The sequence below is a fragment of the Sprattus sprattus genome, assembly GCF_963457725.1.
Source record: "Sprattus sprattus genome assembly, chromosome: 12".
Lineage (NCBI taxonomy): Eukaryota > Metazoa > Chordata > Actinopteri > Clupeiformes > Clupeidae > Sprattus > Sprattus sprattus.
This window is the reverse complement of record NC_137910.1, coordinates 3,559,270-3,574,269: the sequence shown is the minus strand read 5'-3', so window position 1 is coordinate 3,574,269 and position 15,000 is coordinate 3,559,270. Positions and strand designations below refer to the sequence as shown.

The following is a 15,000-nucleotide window of genomic DNA, read 5'->3' as shown; positions in this document are numbered from 1 at the left end:
GCGCCCTCGGGTCTAGTCACGACTGTACAGACTTGAGAGAGACTGCTGAACAGGAGATGTTCATTAAAAAGGCAGTATGCCTGGTTTTGATACATGGTGCGTACCAAGACAATTATTTTGCATAGTAGTTTGAAAATGCCCGTTTGTCAACACAGACTAGTGTCATCACTTATCTGATACGTACATCATGTCACACACTAATAATGACTCTACGTCTTCTTATCTTTCTTTTTGTTCTTCTCTCGCTCTTTCTCTCTCACTAGGGTGATAAGGGCGACAAGGGAGAAGCCAGTGCAGCAGGAACCGGAATCAAAGGAGAACCAGGAATCCCAGGCCTCTCTGGACTAGCAGGACCCAAGGTACCGGGCTTCAGATGAACCCAACAGAACATCGGACATTCATACAGTCAGAGGGACCATCCACAGAAACAGCAGACATACATACTAACAGTCAGAGGGACCATCCACAGTACATCAGATATGCATACAGTCAGAGGGACCATCCACAGTTCATCAGACATACATACAGTCAGATGAACCCAACAGTATCAGATATACATACATACAGTCAGAGGGACCATCCACAGTACATCAGACATACATACAGTCAGATGAACCCAACAGTATCAGATATACATACATACAGTCAGAGGGACCATCCACAGTACATCAGACATACTAACAGTCAGATGAACCCAACAATATCAGATATACATACATACAGTCAGAGGGACCATCCACAGTACATCAGACATACTAACAGTCAGATGAACCCAACAGTATCAGATATACATACATACAGTCAGAGGGACCATCCACAGTACATCAGACATACTAACAGTCAGATGAACCCAACAGTATCAGATATACATACATACAGTCAGAGGGACCATCCACAGTACATCAGACATACATACAGTCAGATGAACCCAACAGTATCAGATATACATACATACAGTCAGAGGGACCATCCACAGTACATCAGACATACTAACAGTCAGATGAACCCAACAGTATCAGATATACATACATACAGTCAGAGGGACCATCCACAGTACATCAGACATACATACAGTCAGATGAACCCAACAGTATCAGATATACATACATACAGTCAGAGGGACCATCCACAGTACATCAGACATACTAACAGTCAGATGAACCCAACAGTATCAGATATACATACATACAGTCAGCGGGACCATCCACAGTACATCAGACATACTAACAGTCAGATGAACCCAACAGTATCAGATATACATACATACAGTCAGAGGGACCATCCACACGAAAGCAAACAAAGAAACAAACATTTTTTTGTCAGGTAGAGCCAAGGGTGCTGACTACACCTGTACACCTACACCTGTCTAACATGCTGCTTTTTTTTTTACAGGGGGATAAGGGTGACCAGGGAATCAAGGTCAGAGCTTTACTGTTTTCATTCAAAATAGAAATATATAATAATAAATAATCTATCTATCATATGATTAATAATCTATCTATCATATGATTAATAATCTATCTATTCTCGAATGACGCTGTTTTGCTCACATCTGTGCATGTTTGAATAAGATGTAAGAACTATGAGTGTTAACTTCATCCCTGTGTATGAATGAGACATCAATATGTGTTTCCTCGAGAGACTGTGTGTGTATTGTTCCCACCCCTGAACCTCTTGTCTGCATGTTTCCTGTAGGGTGGCATAGGAACGGAAGGGCCTGCAGGACCAAGGGTGAGGCACTTTAGTATGGCACATCCTTGCACAATTGCACACTGCCAATGCACACGTCTTAATCAGGATGCATTAACTAACACAAGATGGTCTATCAGTTAATATAGTATACAGTATGCCACTAGTTTGAGTATCAATAAAACCCACTGTAAAAGAATAGGATTGCTTAGCTAAAATGTATAATATTGAACCTGACCAAACTATTAACGTCAGTATTTATAGTAAGTCATATTGGGTGTTGCGTTATTTTTATGTAGGTGTTGTCCTCATATTACAGTAACTACCGTGTGTATTAAATGTGATTTTAGTTCCACTGAACCTTTTAATGACAAAAGATTTCCTGAGATGTTAGAGAGCATCTTTGCTTCATCTGAACATCTGATGTTCTGTGCGTGTGTTTGTGTGTTTGTGTGTTTGTGTGTGGTTGTGTGTGTGTGTGTGTGTGTGTGTGTGTGTGTGTGTGTGTGTGTGTGTGTGTGTGTGTGTGTGTGTGTGTGTGTGTGTGTGTGTGTGTGTGTGTGTGTGTGTGTGTGTGTGTTTGTGTGTGTGTGTGTGTGTGGGTTCTAGGGTCCACAGGGTCCAGCAGGAGAACCGGGCAAAGCAGAAATCAACAACAATGAAAATGTGAGCGTGTGTGTGTGTGTGTGTGTGTGTGTGTGTGTATTATCTATCATCACTATTATTATTATTATTATTATTGGTATGACTGCTACCTGTGTATTAAACCCTTTACTTTGGCGCCTTGCACTCCTAATTGTGCTACAGGAGTGAATCTATGACCTAACGGGCTGAATAATAACGTAATGTTTCTTTTTCCATGTTTCAGGATATCCGTAATGTTCCACTCATGGTACGTGTTAATGTGTTAATGTGTCAATTGTGTCAAATAATTTGACAATTTTAAGCCTATTTCCTTAGTTCAGGTCATTCATGGTCTAGAGAAGGATTGGGTTTCACCTTTACACTTTCCCTTACTAGAAATCACACCACTATTTCTGTATCATAGAAAACACAAGTTCTTTGTACGTTATGTGTGTGAGTGTATATACAGTAGGTGTAAGTGGTCCTGTGTGTGTTCCTGTGTGTGTTTGTAAGTTTGAAGCCTCATCTCTGTGTCCTCTCTCTCTCTGCAGGGTCCCCCTGGCTTACCTGGACCTCCGGGGATTCCTGGTATTTCTGGCATGAAGGTACAACACCACCAAAATATAAATGAAAACAAATCAATTAAACCACCAAAATATAAATGAAAATCAATTAAACTTTTTAGGAAATATTTGTTATTGTACAGGTAGAATTTTCTGTACTGTTAGTTACTGTTCTTATAAGAACCTACAGTACATCTGTAGTAAGGAAGTGTTTAAGTATTTGTTTGAAGGTCCAAGGCCTTTTAGACTTTTCTAAGTTGTCTGACATGCCTTGATGTTTTTGTACATTTTGCTTAACTAAAAACATTGATGCACAAATGAAATATATGATTCTATTCTAGAAGACCTCAGCAATAATATTAGAAAAGGGTTCAATGTTTCCGTGGTTGTTCTTTTTATGTCTCTAAGACGAAAACTCAAAAATAAAAATATCCCGGACGAGGGATATAGACCTTTTAGTGTTAAGGTAATGTGGGGCTTTTTTTAATTCTATCTGTAATCCGGTTTGTTTAGGGTGATATTGGATTACCAGGACCTCCAGGACATGACGGGGAAAAGGTAAATTGTTGTACATTGTTGAGTAAAGCTTTATTCATTATTATGTATTAATCAATTAAGGCATTGGTAGGACTAAGATCTTTAGTCTCTTAGCGACCAGCCTAATCTCTTTGGCTGCATTTTAAACACAATGCCTTAACAACATTACTGTATCTTGTGGGAGGGTTTTCATATTCACATCTTTAGCACTTACAGAACTTTTCAGTTAGAGATATGTTTACACTGACAGCATGTTGCACAGGTGAACGTGTACAGGTGTAGTCAGCACCCTTGGCTCTACCTGACAAAATAATGTTTGTTTGTTTGTTTATTTTCGTGTGGCAGGGTCCCAGTCTCTTTGGCTGCATTTTAAACACAATGCCTTGACAACATGTTATTATTGTATGTTGTGGGAGGGTTTTCATATTCACATCTTAAGCACTTACAGAACGTTTCAGTTAAAGACTGTTTGTTTGTTTTCGTGCGGCAGGGTCCCCGAGGGAAGCCTGGAGAGCAGGGTTTGGGGGGCCCTTCAGGCCCAGAGGGTCCCCGCGGAGAAGGGGGGGTGATGGGGTACCCAGGGCCAAAGGGAGACAAGGGGGACCTGGGTCCGGCAGGGTCACCTGTGAGTACCTGTACTTGTGTGTGTGTGTGTGTGTGTGTGTGTGTGTGTGTGTGTGTGTGTGTGTGTGTGTGTGTGTGTGTGTGTCTGTGTGTGTGTGTGTGTGTGTGTGTGTGTGTGCATTGCAGCATGGGTGTGGGTGGGCAACATTGCGTTCATCTCTGTTTTGACTCAAAAACCCTTGTCCACTCACCTTCTGCAATTGACCCTGAACTGAATTGAACCAAACTGAATTGAACTGAACTAAACTAAATTTAACTGAACCAAACTGAATTGAACTGAACTAAACTGAATTTACTAAACTGACCAGCGAACCAGAAGTGATTTGATGTCCTGTAATCTGATTTTGTTGTCGTCTCCTAACCTGTGTCAATCTCCCCGCCCCTTCCTGTCCCGTTCTGTAGGGATTAGACGGCCCTACGGGTGAAAAGGGGGTATCAGGACCCTCAGGTCCCATTGGACTGCCAGGCGCAATGGTACGCAATGGTGCCCCTTCGAGCGGGCACGGCCCCCTGTTGTCTGTCTCTCTGTAGGGTGGCACCTACGGGGCAGAGTATTTCCCTAGTGGGCGCTTTGCTCTGCTAGTGCGTGCCACAGTGTTGGTGAATGTGCTTTGAGCTGTAGGAGTAGAGCTGTGGAACAGGGTTTGCAGTGGCTCATGGGATGATGTCATTGATGTTATGTGTTCTAAAAGTGTGTTCTATTTGTTCTTGTGTGTTCTAAAAGTGTGTTCTAAAAGTGTGCTCTCTTTGTTCTCTTCGTTCTTGTGTGTTCTACTCAGGGCGCGAAAGGAGAGTCAGGAGACAAGGGAGGGGCATCTGATATGGTAAACACTCCTTCCTCCATCCCTTTAGGTTTCCACACCACTGCTTCATGTAGAAACACCCGATTGCTGAGTTAATACCTTAGTTCTGTGTCTTTCCCACTTTAAAGCAGAATAAATTGTGCAACACTCCCGATGAATTAGGTTAAATGGACTATACACAAAATCATCTGGTGTCACTTTGTACACACACACTGACTAATTACTTCCTGTTTCCTTGATTTAGGTCTATGGGCCCCCAGGACCTCCAGGGCCTCAAGGGCCAGTTGGCGGCATGGTGAGTGGAACCCATACTTCCTCCTTGACACATCTCATGCATCATGGGTAATGTAGTTTACAGTAGCTACAGCTATCTCACAGCTCTCTTAAAGTTTTTGTGGTGAAGGTTTTGGTTAGTATGAAGCATATTTTTCAACAGAGGATCAAGGTCCTTATTCCTTGTATATACTTACTGACCTCTGGCCTTTGACCTCTGACGGCTGACCTCACTGATTTCCTTTCCAGGGGCCTCAAGGAAACTCTGGGCCAAAGGTGAGTGTCTCACTACTGTCAGCTCTGCATCACCATGATGTTGCTAGTGAAACCAGTGTATATATTTTGTACCTGTATGTGAGACGATGGATTGTAGTGTAAGAGTGTAACAGACCTTTCAGGCTATGGGTTATGGCTGATTGTGGGTTTGTATAGGAAAAGGGTAATGGGCCTTTCAGACTGCCCCACTATGGGTTATAGCTGACGATGTGTGTTTAAGACACTTTAAAGAGTATGTGTCTGCGTGTGTGTCTCTGTGTGTGTGTGTGTGTGTGTGTCCCAGGGAGAGCCGGGCATTGGGATGCGTGGGGAGAAGGGAGCCAGTGGCACGAAGGGAGACAAAGGGGACAGGGGTCATTTGGGACTTCCTGTGAGTAAACCATTGACGCACACACAAACAAACACACACACATACACACACACACACACATAGACACACACACACGTGCACAGTTACACATAAACACACATGTAACCACACACACCACACAACACCATCAAAACCTAAAACAATCCAGTTTAAACCACCAACTGACTGATGAAAGATTTCCAACAGATCTCTGTGCTGCTAGCTCTCTCTGTGTTTTTGTATGCTAACTCAACAGCGTCTCATATTAGCTTCACCAAGACACTGAGAACTCAAGAGGTGGTTGTGCCTTTGCATGTTAACTGAAGGCATCCTTTAATGCAGACTTCAAACCCTTATAAAGAAAAGGCCCACTCAAACTGACGTTTCTTCTCACAATAACAAATGATATCAGAAGTTTGTTAAAGATGAAAGATGAAGATCTGATCTGATGAGTCTGATCATCACATCAAAAAATGTCTGTATTTCCACATGTAGCTCTTTGGGTGGAGAAAGCAGGCCTGTAAAGTGCTACACTTGATATTTTTGTGATGTAACATACTGTACTAAGGGGCTAAATGTTTGCCTTCGAGATGTACAGTAATGCAATATAACAACATTATTACTCTATTGTAATAATGTCATATTATTGATTATTAAAGGCACCCAGTGCAACTTTTGAGGCTTAAAAATAAACATTCAATTTCTAGTCTTTTTTACACGTAGTAAGTTTCAATAACTCCATACCATTACATACCGACATTCAAGCAGCAAAGATGAGACGTCGTTGTGTGGTGAGAACTGATAGAAAATCGATAACAACAACAATCGTCGCCATTTTCTTTATTTTTTTTAACCTACAATAAATAATGCAGGCTTCCAGTCAATGGAAAAATGGCTTCTCCCCACCGGCGATTGTTGCTGTTTACGATTTTCTATCAGTTCTCACCACACAACGACGTCTCATCTTTGCTCCTTGAATGTCGATATGTAATGGTATGGAGTTATTGAAACTTACTACGTGTAAAAAAGACTAGAAATTGAATGTTTATTTTTCATTGAATGTTTACATAAAGTTGCACTGGGTGCCTTTAATTCAAATCATTTTGTTTATCACACATCTTTGGGGTGTTTTCCTAACTTGCGATTTTACCTCTTTTTTACGTCTGGTGTCATGAGTCACTGGTTCCCTTCTAGCTGGGAGTCCATCGTCGATGGCACAGTAACTCCTTTTTGGACCGCTTGAAATCAAGCGATAGTCTTTTTTGGGAACTCAGCTGAAATTCCACACATTTATACCAGACCTCATCTCTCGCCAGTGTTATTATGTGAATAATGTTGTTGATGTTGCGATCAGGACCAGAAAACGATCTACCATCTGCCGAGCTGAGAAGAGGCTGGCGTTTAAAAAGGAGTTACTGTTGTTTTGTGTTCACCATGTCACCCTCCAATATCCCATCATCCCTTTCATTCACCACCCCCCCCCCCCCCCCCCCCCCCCCACCTCAATCACCCTTTCCACGAGCACCCAGCAGGAGGATGTTGTTGTTGTTGTTTATGTGTGTGTGTCACACCAGTCACTGCTTCACTCACTCCCCTCCTCCTCTCCCCCTCCTCCTCTCCTTTCACACCTCCATCACTCCTCTCTCTTCCTCCTCCTCTCCTTCTACACCTCCATCACTCCTCTCTCTTCCTCCTCCTCTCCGTCTGGTTCTGGTTATTCTTCACGTGCTATCCAGGGGGCTCACGGGTTAGATGGCAAGCCTGGTCCAGTGGTGAGTGGCTCAGATTCCGTACCCCCCACCCCCCCCACCCCCTCTCCGCCCATCCCTCTCTCGCTCTCTCTTTCTCTCTCTGTCCCCATCCCTGCCACCCTCCTCACGGCTTGCCTGCTTTCGTCTGGTCTGCTCTGCTCTGCTCCCCTCTGCTGCCCACTTGCTGCATTGTCTGTGTTCCGTCTGCTTGTCTGTGTTCCGTCTGCTTGTCTGTGTTCCGTCTGCCTGTCTGTGTTCCGTCTGCTTGTCTGTGTTCCGTCTGCTTGTCTGTGTTCCGTCTGCCTGTCTGTGTTCCGTCTGCTTGTCTGTGTTCCGTCTGCCTGTTTGGGTTCTGTCTGCTTTGTCTGCGTTCCGTCTGCTTTGTCTGCGTTCTGTCTGCCTGTCCATTGTCTGTGTGGACGTCTGGTGTTGGGAGAGGCTTACTTTAGATGGACTGCCAGGCGGGCACTGTAGAGGCGTCTGTGGTCAGAGGGGGTTCAGTGTGACTTTGGCCTGACCTTGCCTCCCTGAAAGGGCTGATTTGGTCAAGCCCACCCCCTGTGCACACCACCCCCTAGAGGTCTCTAAATAGATCAGCTTTGGTTTATTTTTCAATCTGTCAGCAGATGCGAGATGGATGGAGAAGACTGGTTTATTTCTCTGTCCCCCCTTGCTTTTCTTGTCCTCTTTCTCTCTCTCTTTCTCTCTCTCTCTCTCTCTCTCTCTCTCCCTCTCTTTCTCTCTTTCTCTCTCTCTGTCCTCAAAAATAGAGCAGTGACACCTAGATGTATTTAAGGCTGTAACCCCAGTGCAGGTCCAGTTCAGCGATCTAAACAAGCCTCTCCCATGACCCCATGACCCAACAGAGTACAGCTCAGAATTCTAGAACTCTCACCCCTGTGATGTCAAATCAGAAGAGCATGCTGGGATGCGGCTGCATGTTACCGCGGGTAACAGTATGGCCGACTCGGGCTGCATAAGAGTCAAAATGATGGCTGAGGCGCAAGGTTGCACCCAAACCCAGAAGTCCTTTTCTCGGCTCCGGCTGATTCCTCCCGTCCAATGAGGAGGGCGCAACTTGTGAATTTATTTAACTGCTCCATTTTCATTTATTTTCATTGTGAATATATTTTTACCAACAAGCTTTCAAAAGGAATAGATTTTCTGTTAATGAGAGACCCAAACATTCCTTCCATCTGTGCCCCGACAGCAGTTAAATGCCAGTGACATTTCAAAGCGTTATATTCCTGAGCGAGAGCTGAATCCAAGTTGGTGTACCTTAAGAAAGCTTGTTGATGCAGTGGAGTTCCACACTGAGTCATGGCTCTCCCTGATGCCTCAGCCTTCTGGGGAGTCTGTCGTCCATCTGTAGAAGCATGAACTGACCTCTCACTCTCTCTCTCTCTCTTTGCCCTTCTTCCCTAAGGGTCTGATCGGGCCAGCAGGTGTTCCTGGACCAGCAGGACCAAAGGGTGAAATGGTAAGAGTGACCCCGCGTCAGCCTTTTAGGAGATGACCGTAAGGCGTTTCGTCGGAAAATATAAACAGAAATTGCAGGTTGAGCCGAAAAATCCTATTCAATGGGATCCATTCACCAGTCCATTAGTACACTGAAACTACAGTCCAATACCTTTGAATACAGGTGTCTTCATTATTATTTGTATTATTATTATTATTAGTAGTAGTAGTAGTAGTAGTAGTAGTAGTAGTAGTAGTAGTAGTAGTATTATTAAATTATTATATTATTCATGCCTTTCAACCAAAGACCAGAAACCCAGAAAACTTGACTTGGCTGAGTGTAGGAACGGTTGTTTTGGGTGCTCTGTCTATGGAGGGCTTGTCGTATAAAATCAGAGATGTTTTAATTTATTGCTTAGTTGCTTAGCTGATTAAATTAATTATAATGATTTATTCTCTGTGCCCAGGGGTATAAAGGAGACACGGGAGTTGCTGGACCAATGGGGCCCCAAGGCATCCCTGTGAGTCACACATTACTGTACATAAATATTAAATGTTTTTCTGATACCTATTATACACTTACTTCCTGTTGGGGCCTAGTGAAAGTGAAAGTGAAAGTGAACGTGAAAGTGAAAGTGAAAGTGAAAGTGAAAAAACCATGGCTGCCTATGTCATGGTGCAAGAGTTCTGTGATTCAGCAGGTACACCGTGATTGTTGGCCTGACCATGGATGTGATCAGTTATGAGAATTTAGGCAGAAGATAGAGATGCCAAATGATGTGCACGGTAGATTACATAGAATAATACAGTGGAGTTGTGGTATATGTCCCGTGGTGTTTAGTCTTTGGTCTTAGTCTTTGCACACTGTATTGTATGCTGAGACATCCTGAACTCAGGATTAATGTTTTAGGATGACAGTGCCTAACCTTGCGAGGGTTTCTACTATTTTATTTTAAAGGGTTTAGTTGGACCACCAGGACTGAAAGGCACACGGGTAAGGCTAACTAGCTTTTACCTTGACGGCATAAAGCTCCTCTAGGGTACACTGTTATTGCTCTGAATAGGCAGCTGTAGCATGTTAGCTGCCAATGTAAATGAAAGAAAATACACTTATATTTTCACCCATGATTCTGTTCTGATGACAGTTTCATGTTTATTACACTATGTCATCCCTTGGCCTTTAATGATTGCGGTCAGGTCTGTGCAGGACTTGGGGTGAATTTAAATGTATTCTGGGGTAGCTTTGTGAGTGTCAATGGTGAATTGATAAGCTGTCTTTACTTCAAATGCATAAACACACCCTGAGACTGGATGCCCTCCTAGTCATCAAGTGTGCTTGGTGTCGCAGTGACGCTTTCTATTTCTGTTTCTGTGCTTCTCCTCTGCCTCTTTCCTACTGTGGTTTTGCGATGGCTGTTTTAAACCGAATTAAAACGAATTTGGGGAATTAGAATACGTAATTAATACGCGTGGCTCAGAGGATGATCAAACAGGCTCGAGTGGCCGTGTCCTGGATCAGCGCCCCGTCTTTTGCTTTGAAGCCCAGTCGAAAAGTCCCACGCGAGCCACTCCAATGCCGTCAAGCCCCACGCACGATTATCTTAAGTTGAGCCCGCCGCTTGCCATGCTAATGTCCCCCTCTGTGGTTCCGAGTGGCTGCAGCACGAAGCCACTGACTGCTACACGTGTTGCCGTTTTATCCTAAAAAGGATTTCAGGCTTCACTAATAGAATAGAATAGAATATATATATATTTGTCATTGCACAAGTGCAACGAAATTGAGGTGGCAGCTCTCAGACTTCAGTGCTATTGAAAAATAAAAAACACAAACAATACAAATATATACAATATAACTATACAAATGTACACTATGAATACTCAGCTTCAGTAAAACAAGTTTAAAAATAAATAAAAAATAGCTCCCCTGCAGACGCCCAGAAAATGCCAAAAGGGAGAAATATGTCAGTAATACTTTTCTAATCTAGAACATGTTTTGGGCTATCTAGATGTTATATTAAAGCACTGTTGAGTCAAGGGTTTTCATTTTAGCTGCAGAAGGAAACACCCATGTTGTGTGTGTATAAAATATATAGATAGAGTGTGTGTGTATAAAATATGTAGGTAGAGTGTGTGTGTAGCTGCAGAAGGAAACACGAATGTTCTGTTTCAGAAGGGAACCGGGTCCTGATGACGCCCAGGTCCATTTCCATCTGCTGTAATCTAGGCAGTTTTTAAACAAGTACAAGTTAAATGTCGGTAACTTTTCACAGAGTTATATTACTGAGCAAAAGCTGAATCCAAGCTGGTGTATCTTAAGGAAGCCTGTTAATGCAACGGTATTCCACACTGTTACACAATTGACACCCATGGTAATCTAGGCTGCTTTTTATGGCTTCACACAGTAAAGTTGGCTGAAGTTCCCCAAAACTGTTTGCGTAAAATTCCCACAAGATATGATTTCCTCTACAGTGCATTCTGTTAGCATAAAGGTTAAGATAGCCATTGCCAAACCACAAATGTATCTATCTGCTTTTTCTTCACTGTAATGTGATTTTTCTACCTCTGATTTCTCTTCTATCTTTCTCCTCTTCATTGTTCTAGCCTTCCCATTAACCCTTAATGCACTTATTTGACTGCTCTGTGTGGAATACTCCCACCTTGAATGTACAGACATGTCATTGGTCCCTCAGCATCCTCAACTGGCCAATCATACAGAGGAACTATTACCTCTCAAGAAATTAGAGACTGACTCTGCTAAAAAAAAAAAAAAAAAACTGTTGCTAAACTGTGGTAGCAGAAAATGACATGACCTCAAAAGAAAATCAACACAAATTTTAAAATTCTTTTTCTTAGTAGAGGTCTCCTGTGCCGCATAGCGGCTTGTAAGATTCAATTCAATTCAATTCAATTCAATTTTATTTATATAGCGCCATAACAATATAATTGCCTCTAGGCGCTTAACAGAGCCCAGAGCCTAAAGATAAGAGTACTTATTGAACAGATCCACAGTAAAACAATTTGGCAGTCTACCCACGTGGTCATTGATAATTGCCCCATATTTATGGGTGATAGAGGCTGACTGAATCCTCCGTCAGCTCCAGAGTCTCTCAGTGGGGCCGGTTGGTGATGCTGAGTGGGGCAGCAGGACACGCGGCTGTTTTTACTCTTGTCCTCCTCCTGTTGTCCTTTTCTCCCTCCCTCTCTTTCTTTCTTTTTCTTTTTCTTTTTTCTCCACAGGTCTTCCTATCCCCTTTTCCTCCCCTGCACCCGTCTCTGTTTCCGGGGGCTCGGTTGCCCGGGTCGCCCTCTATGTCCCTCTCCCACCCCTCGGTCTCCTGACTCTCCTGCACTCTAATGTCATAGCCCGGGTTAATACACCTCCTCCTATCCTCCTGTCCTCCACTCCTCCTCCTCTTCTCCTCCTGTCCTCCACTCCTCCTCCTCTTCTCCTTTACCCCACTCCTCCTCTCCTCCTTTCCCCCTCTCCTCCTGTCCCCCACTCCTCCTCTCCTCCTATCCCCCACTCCCCCTCTCCTCCTCCTCTCCTCCTCTCCTCCTCCTGTCCCACACCCCATCACTGACTCCCTCTCTTTCCCCCCTGCCAGTCTGGCGGTAATATTCTATACTCAGGCCTGTGTGCCACAGTCTCACTGTGCCACCATACCCAGCTGGCATTGCAAAGTGGTTAGAACAGTGGCACTGGTAATGAATCTTGTTTTGGTGGTGATTAATATATACAGCCACGGAAAAAATTAAGGGACCACTTTAAAATGTATCAGTTTTTCTGGTTTTAGTATTTATTGGTATGTGTTTGAGTAAAATTAACATTTTAGTGTTATTCTATAAACTACTGATAAAAATATTGTCATTTAGAGAATTATTAATATATGTTCTTCTAGGTGCAGAGAAATGTATAGGAAATAACTGAGGGGAAAATAATCTCATGCAATTTAAATATTTTATTCATGCCTATACTTGTAAACGTGTTGTACTCGTAATAACCGTTTTGTTGTTTAATAGACACACCTTGTATTGTCAAAGATAACGTGGCTTATTTTAAAGTGTAACTCCACCCTAAAGTGTTTTTTAAAAATTATTATCGTAAACTGAATTATATGACTGAACTGTGTGGAAAACGCTCCCTAGTTAAACTCATCAACTGATTCGGACCAGAGCAAGCAAATATCTGTCTCATTTTAATTTGCTAATTGAGACCTCCTCAACTCTTTTTTAACACCCAATTATGCAGTGGGTCGAGTTATGATTAGAGCTGGGGGTGAAGTTACACTATGCTTCAGTGTGTGTCTATGCTGTGTTGTTTAGAGTATGTGAAGCTTTCTGACAGTGTAAAGTATATACTGTCGGTCATACTGTATAAACTATATAGATAGAGTGTGTGTGTGTATAAACTATATAGATAGAGTGTGTGTGTATAAACTTTATAGATAGAGTGTGTGTGTGTATAAACTATATAGATAGAGTGTGTGTGTATAAACTATATAGATAGAGTGTGTGTGTGTATAAAATATATAGATAGAGTGTGTGTGTATAAACTATATAGATAGAGTGTGTGTGTGTATAAAATATATAGATAGAGTGTGTGTGTATAAAATATATAGATAGAGTGTGTGTGTATAAAATATATAGATAGAGTGTGTGTGTATAAAATATATAGATAGAGTGTGTGTGTATAAACTATATAGATAGAGTGTGTGTGTGTGTGTGTAAAATATATAGATAGAGTGTGTGTGTATAAAATATATAGATAGAGTGTGTGTGTATAAAATATATAGATAGAGTGTGTGTGTATAAAATATATAGATAGAGTGTGTGTGTATAAACTATATAGATAGAGTGTGTGTGTGTGTGTGTGTAAAATATATAGATAGAGTGTGTGTGTATAAAATATATAGATAGAGTGTGTGTGTATAAACTATATAGATAGAGTGTGTGTGTGTGTGTGTGAAATATATAGATAGAGTGTGTGTGTATAAAATATATAGATAGAGTGTGTGTGTATAAACTATATAGATAGAGTGTGTGTGTGTGTGTAAAATATATAGATAGAGTGTGTGTGTATAAAATATATAGATAGAGTGTGTGTGTGTAAAATATATAGATAGAGTGTGTGTGTATAAAATATATAGATAGAGTGTGTGTGTGTAAAATATATAGATAGAGTGTGTGTATAAAATATATAGATAGAGTGTGTGTGTATAAAATATATAGATAGAGTGTGTGTGTATAAAATATATAGATATAGTATGTGTATAAAATATATAGATAGAGTGTGTGTGTATAAAATATATAGATAGAGTGTGTGTGTATAAAATATATAGATAGAGTGTGTGTGTGTAGAATATATAGATAGAGTGTGTGTGTATAAAATATATAGATAGAGTGTGTGTGTGTCTCTGACTTCTGCGAGAGTACACGTGGCTGTGTTACACACCACTTCATAAAGGGTAAACATGTTTTCTCTGATACTATAAGGCAGAAAGATAAATGAAAAGTGTGTTAAAAATAAAATCAATTATTATTATTATTATTATTATAAAAGTAGATGAATGACTGACAGTTATGAAATCAATACAACAAGATCGTACCTTGTACCTCCTGTCTTCCCTTTACCTGTTCCACTGGCAACTATGGAGGACCTTATTCTTGCCTAGTGCTACTGTTCTACACCACTGGAAGAGAAACGTTTGTAAACACTTTTGTGTATTTTAACTCTCAGTATTTTTTGACATTGTGAGATTGTTACACAGAGGCCTGGGTTTACTTTACTCTAAAATTCAATCCTTTCATTGTCTAATTCAGAGGAAACCCTTAAGGGTCGCCTCGAAGCCTTTGACTTGGTGAGCGGACTGGAAGGACGTTTATCTCACGTCTTTTCACTTTAATTAAACTAGCAAATAAAGTGCCGTAATAATATCTGCTCTGTCCATTTTAAAACTGCAGACTCAAAACTCAAAGTAAGTTAAAAGTAAGATGTGCTTATTCTGTTTGTCAAAGCCAAGGAGTTATTAGAGACGTATCTGCATGCATCAATT

The 15,000-nt window shown here is 41.6% G+C and overlaps 1 protein-coding gene across 10 annotated transcripts in view; it reads left to right on the top strand.

Annotated features, from left to right (window-relative positions):
• The window catches only part of col13a1 (collagen, type XIII, alpha 1), a 67,918-nt gene that overhangs the window by 42,731 nt on the left and 10,187 nt on the right, over positions 1-15,000 (top strand). For 8 of the 10 annotated variants that reach the window (XM_080849056.1, XM_080849059.1, XM_080849053.1 and 5 more), the window contains 17 exons: positions 264-359; positions 1,393-1,419; positions 1,696-1,731; positions 2,299-2,355; positions 2,558-2,581; positions 2,865-2,918; positions 3,390-3,434; positions 3,904-4,038; positions 4,440-4,511; positions 4,817-4,861; positions 5,085-5,135; positions 5,363-5,389; positions 5,673-5,759; positions 7,475-7,510; positions 8,916-8,969; positions 9,415-9,468; positions 9,906-9,941. In XM_080849056.1, the coding sequence (XP_080705182.1) occupies positions 264-359; positions 1,393-1,419; positions 1,696-1,731; positions 2,299-2,355; positions 2,558-2,581; positions 2,865-2,918; positions 3,390-3,434; positions 3,904-4,038; positions 4,440-4,511; positions 4,817-4,861; positions 5,085-5,135; positions 5,363-5,389; positions 5,673-5,759; positions 7,475-7,510; positions 8,916-8,969; positions 9,415-9,468; positions 9,906-9,941 (936 nt within the window). The remainder of the gene's footprint in view (positions 1-263; positions 360-1,392; positions 1,420-1,695; positions 1,732-2,298; positions 2,356-2,557; positions 2,582-2,864; positions 2,919-3,389; positions 3,435-3,903; positions 4,039-4,439; positions 4,512-4,816; positions 4,862-5,084; positions 5,136-5,362; positions 5,390-5,672; positions 5,760-7,474; positions 7,511-8,915; positions 8,970-9,414; positions 9,469-9,905; positions 9,942-15,000) is intronic. The other 2 variants (XM_080849052.1, XM_080849057.1) reach the window with 1 other exon arrangement.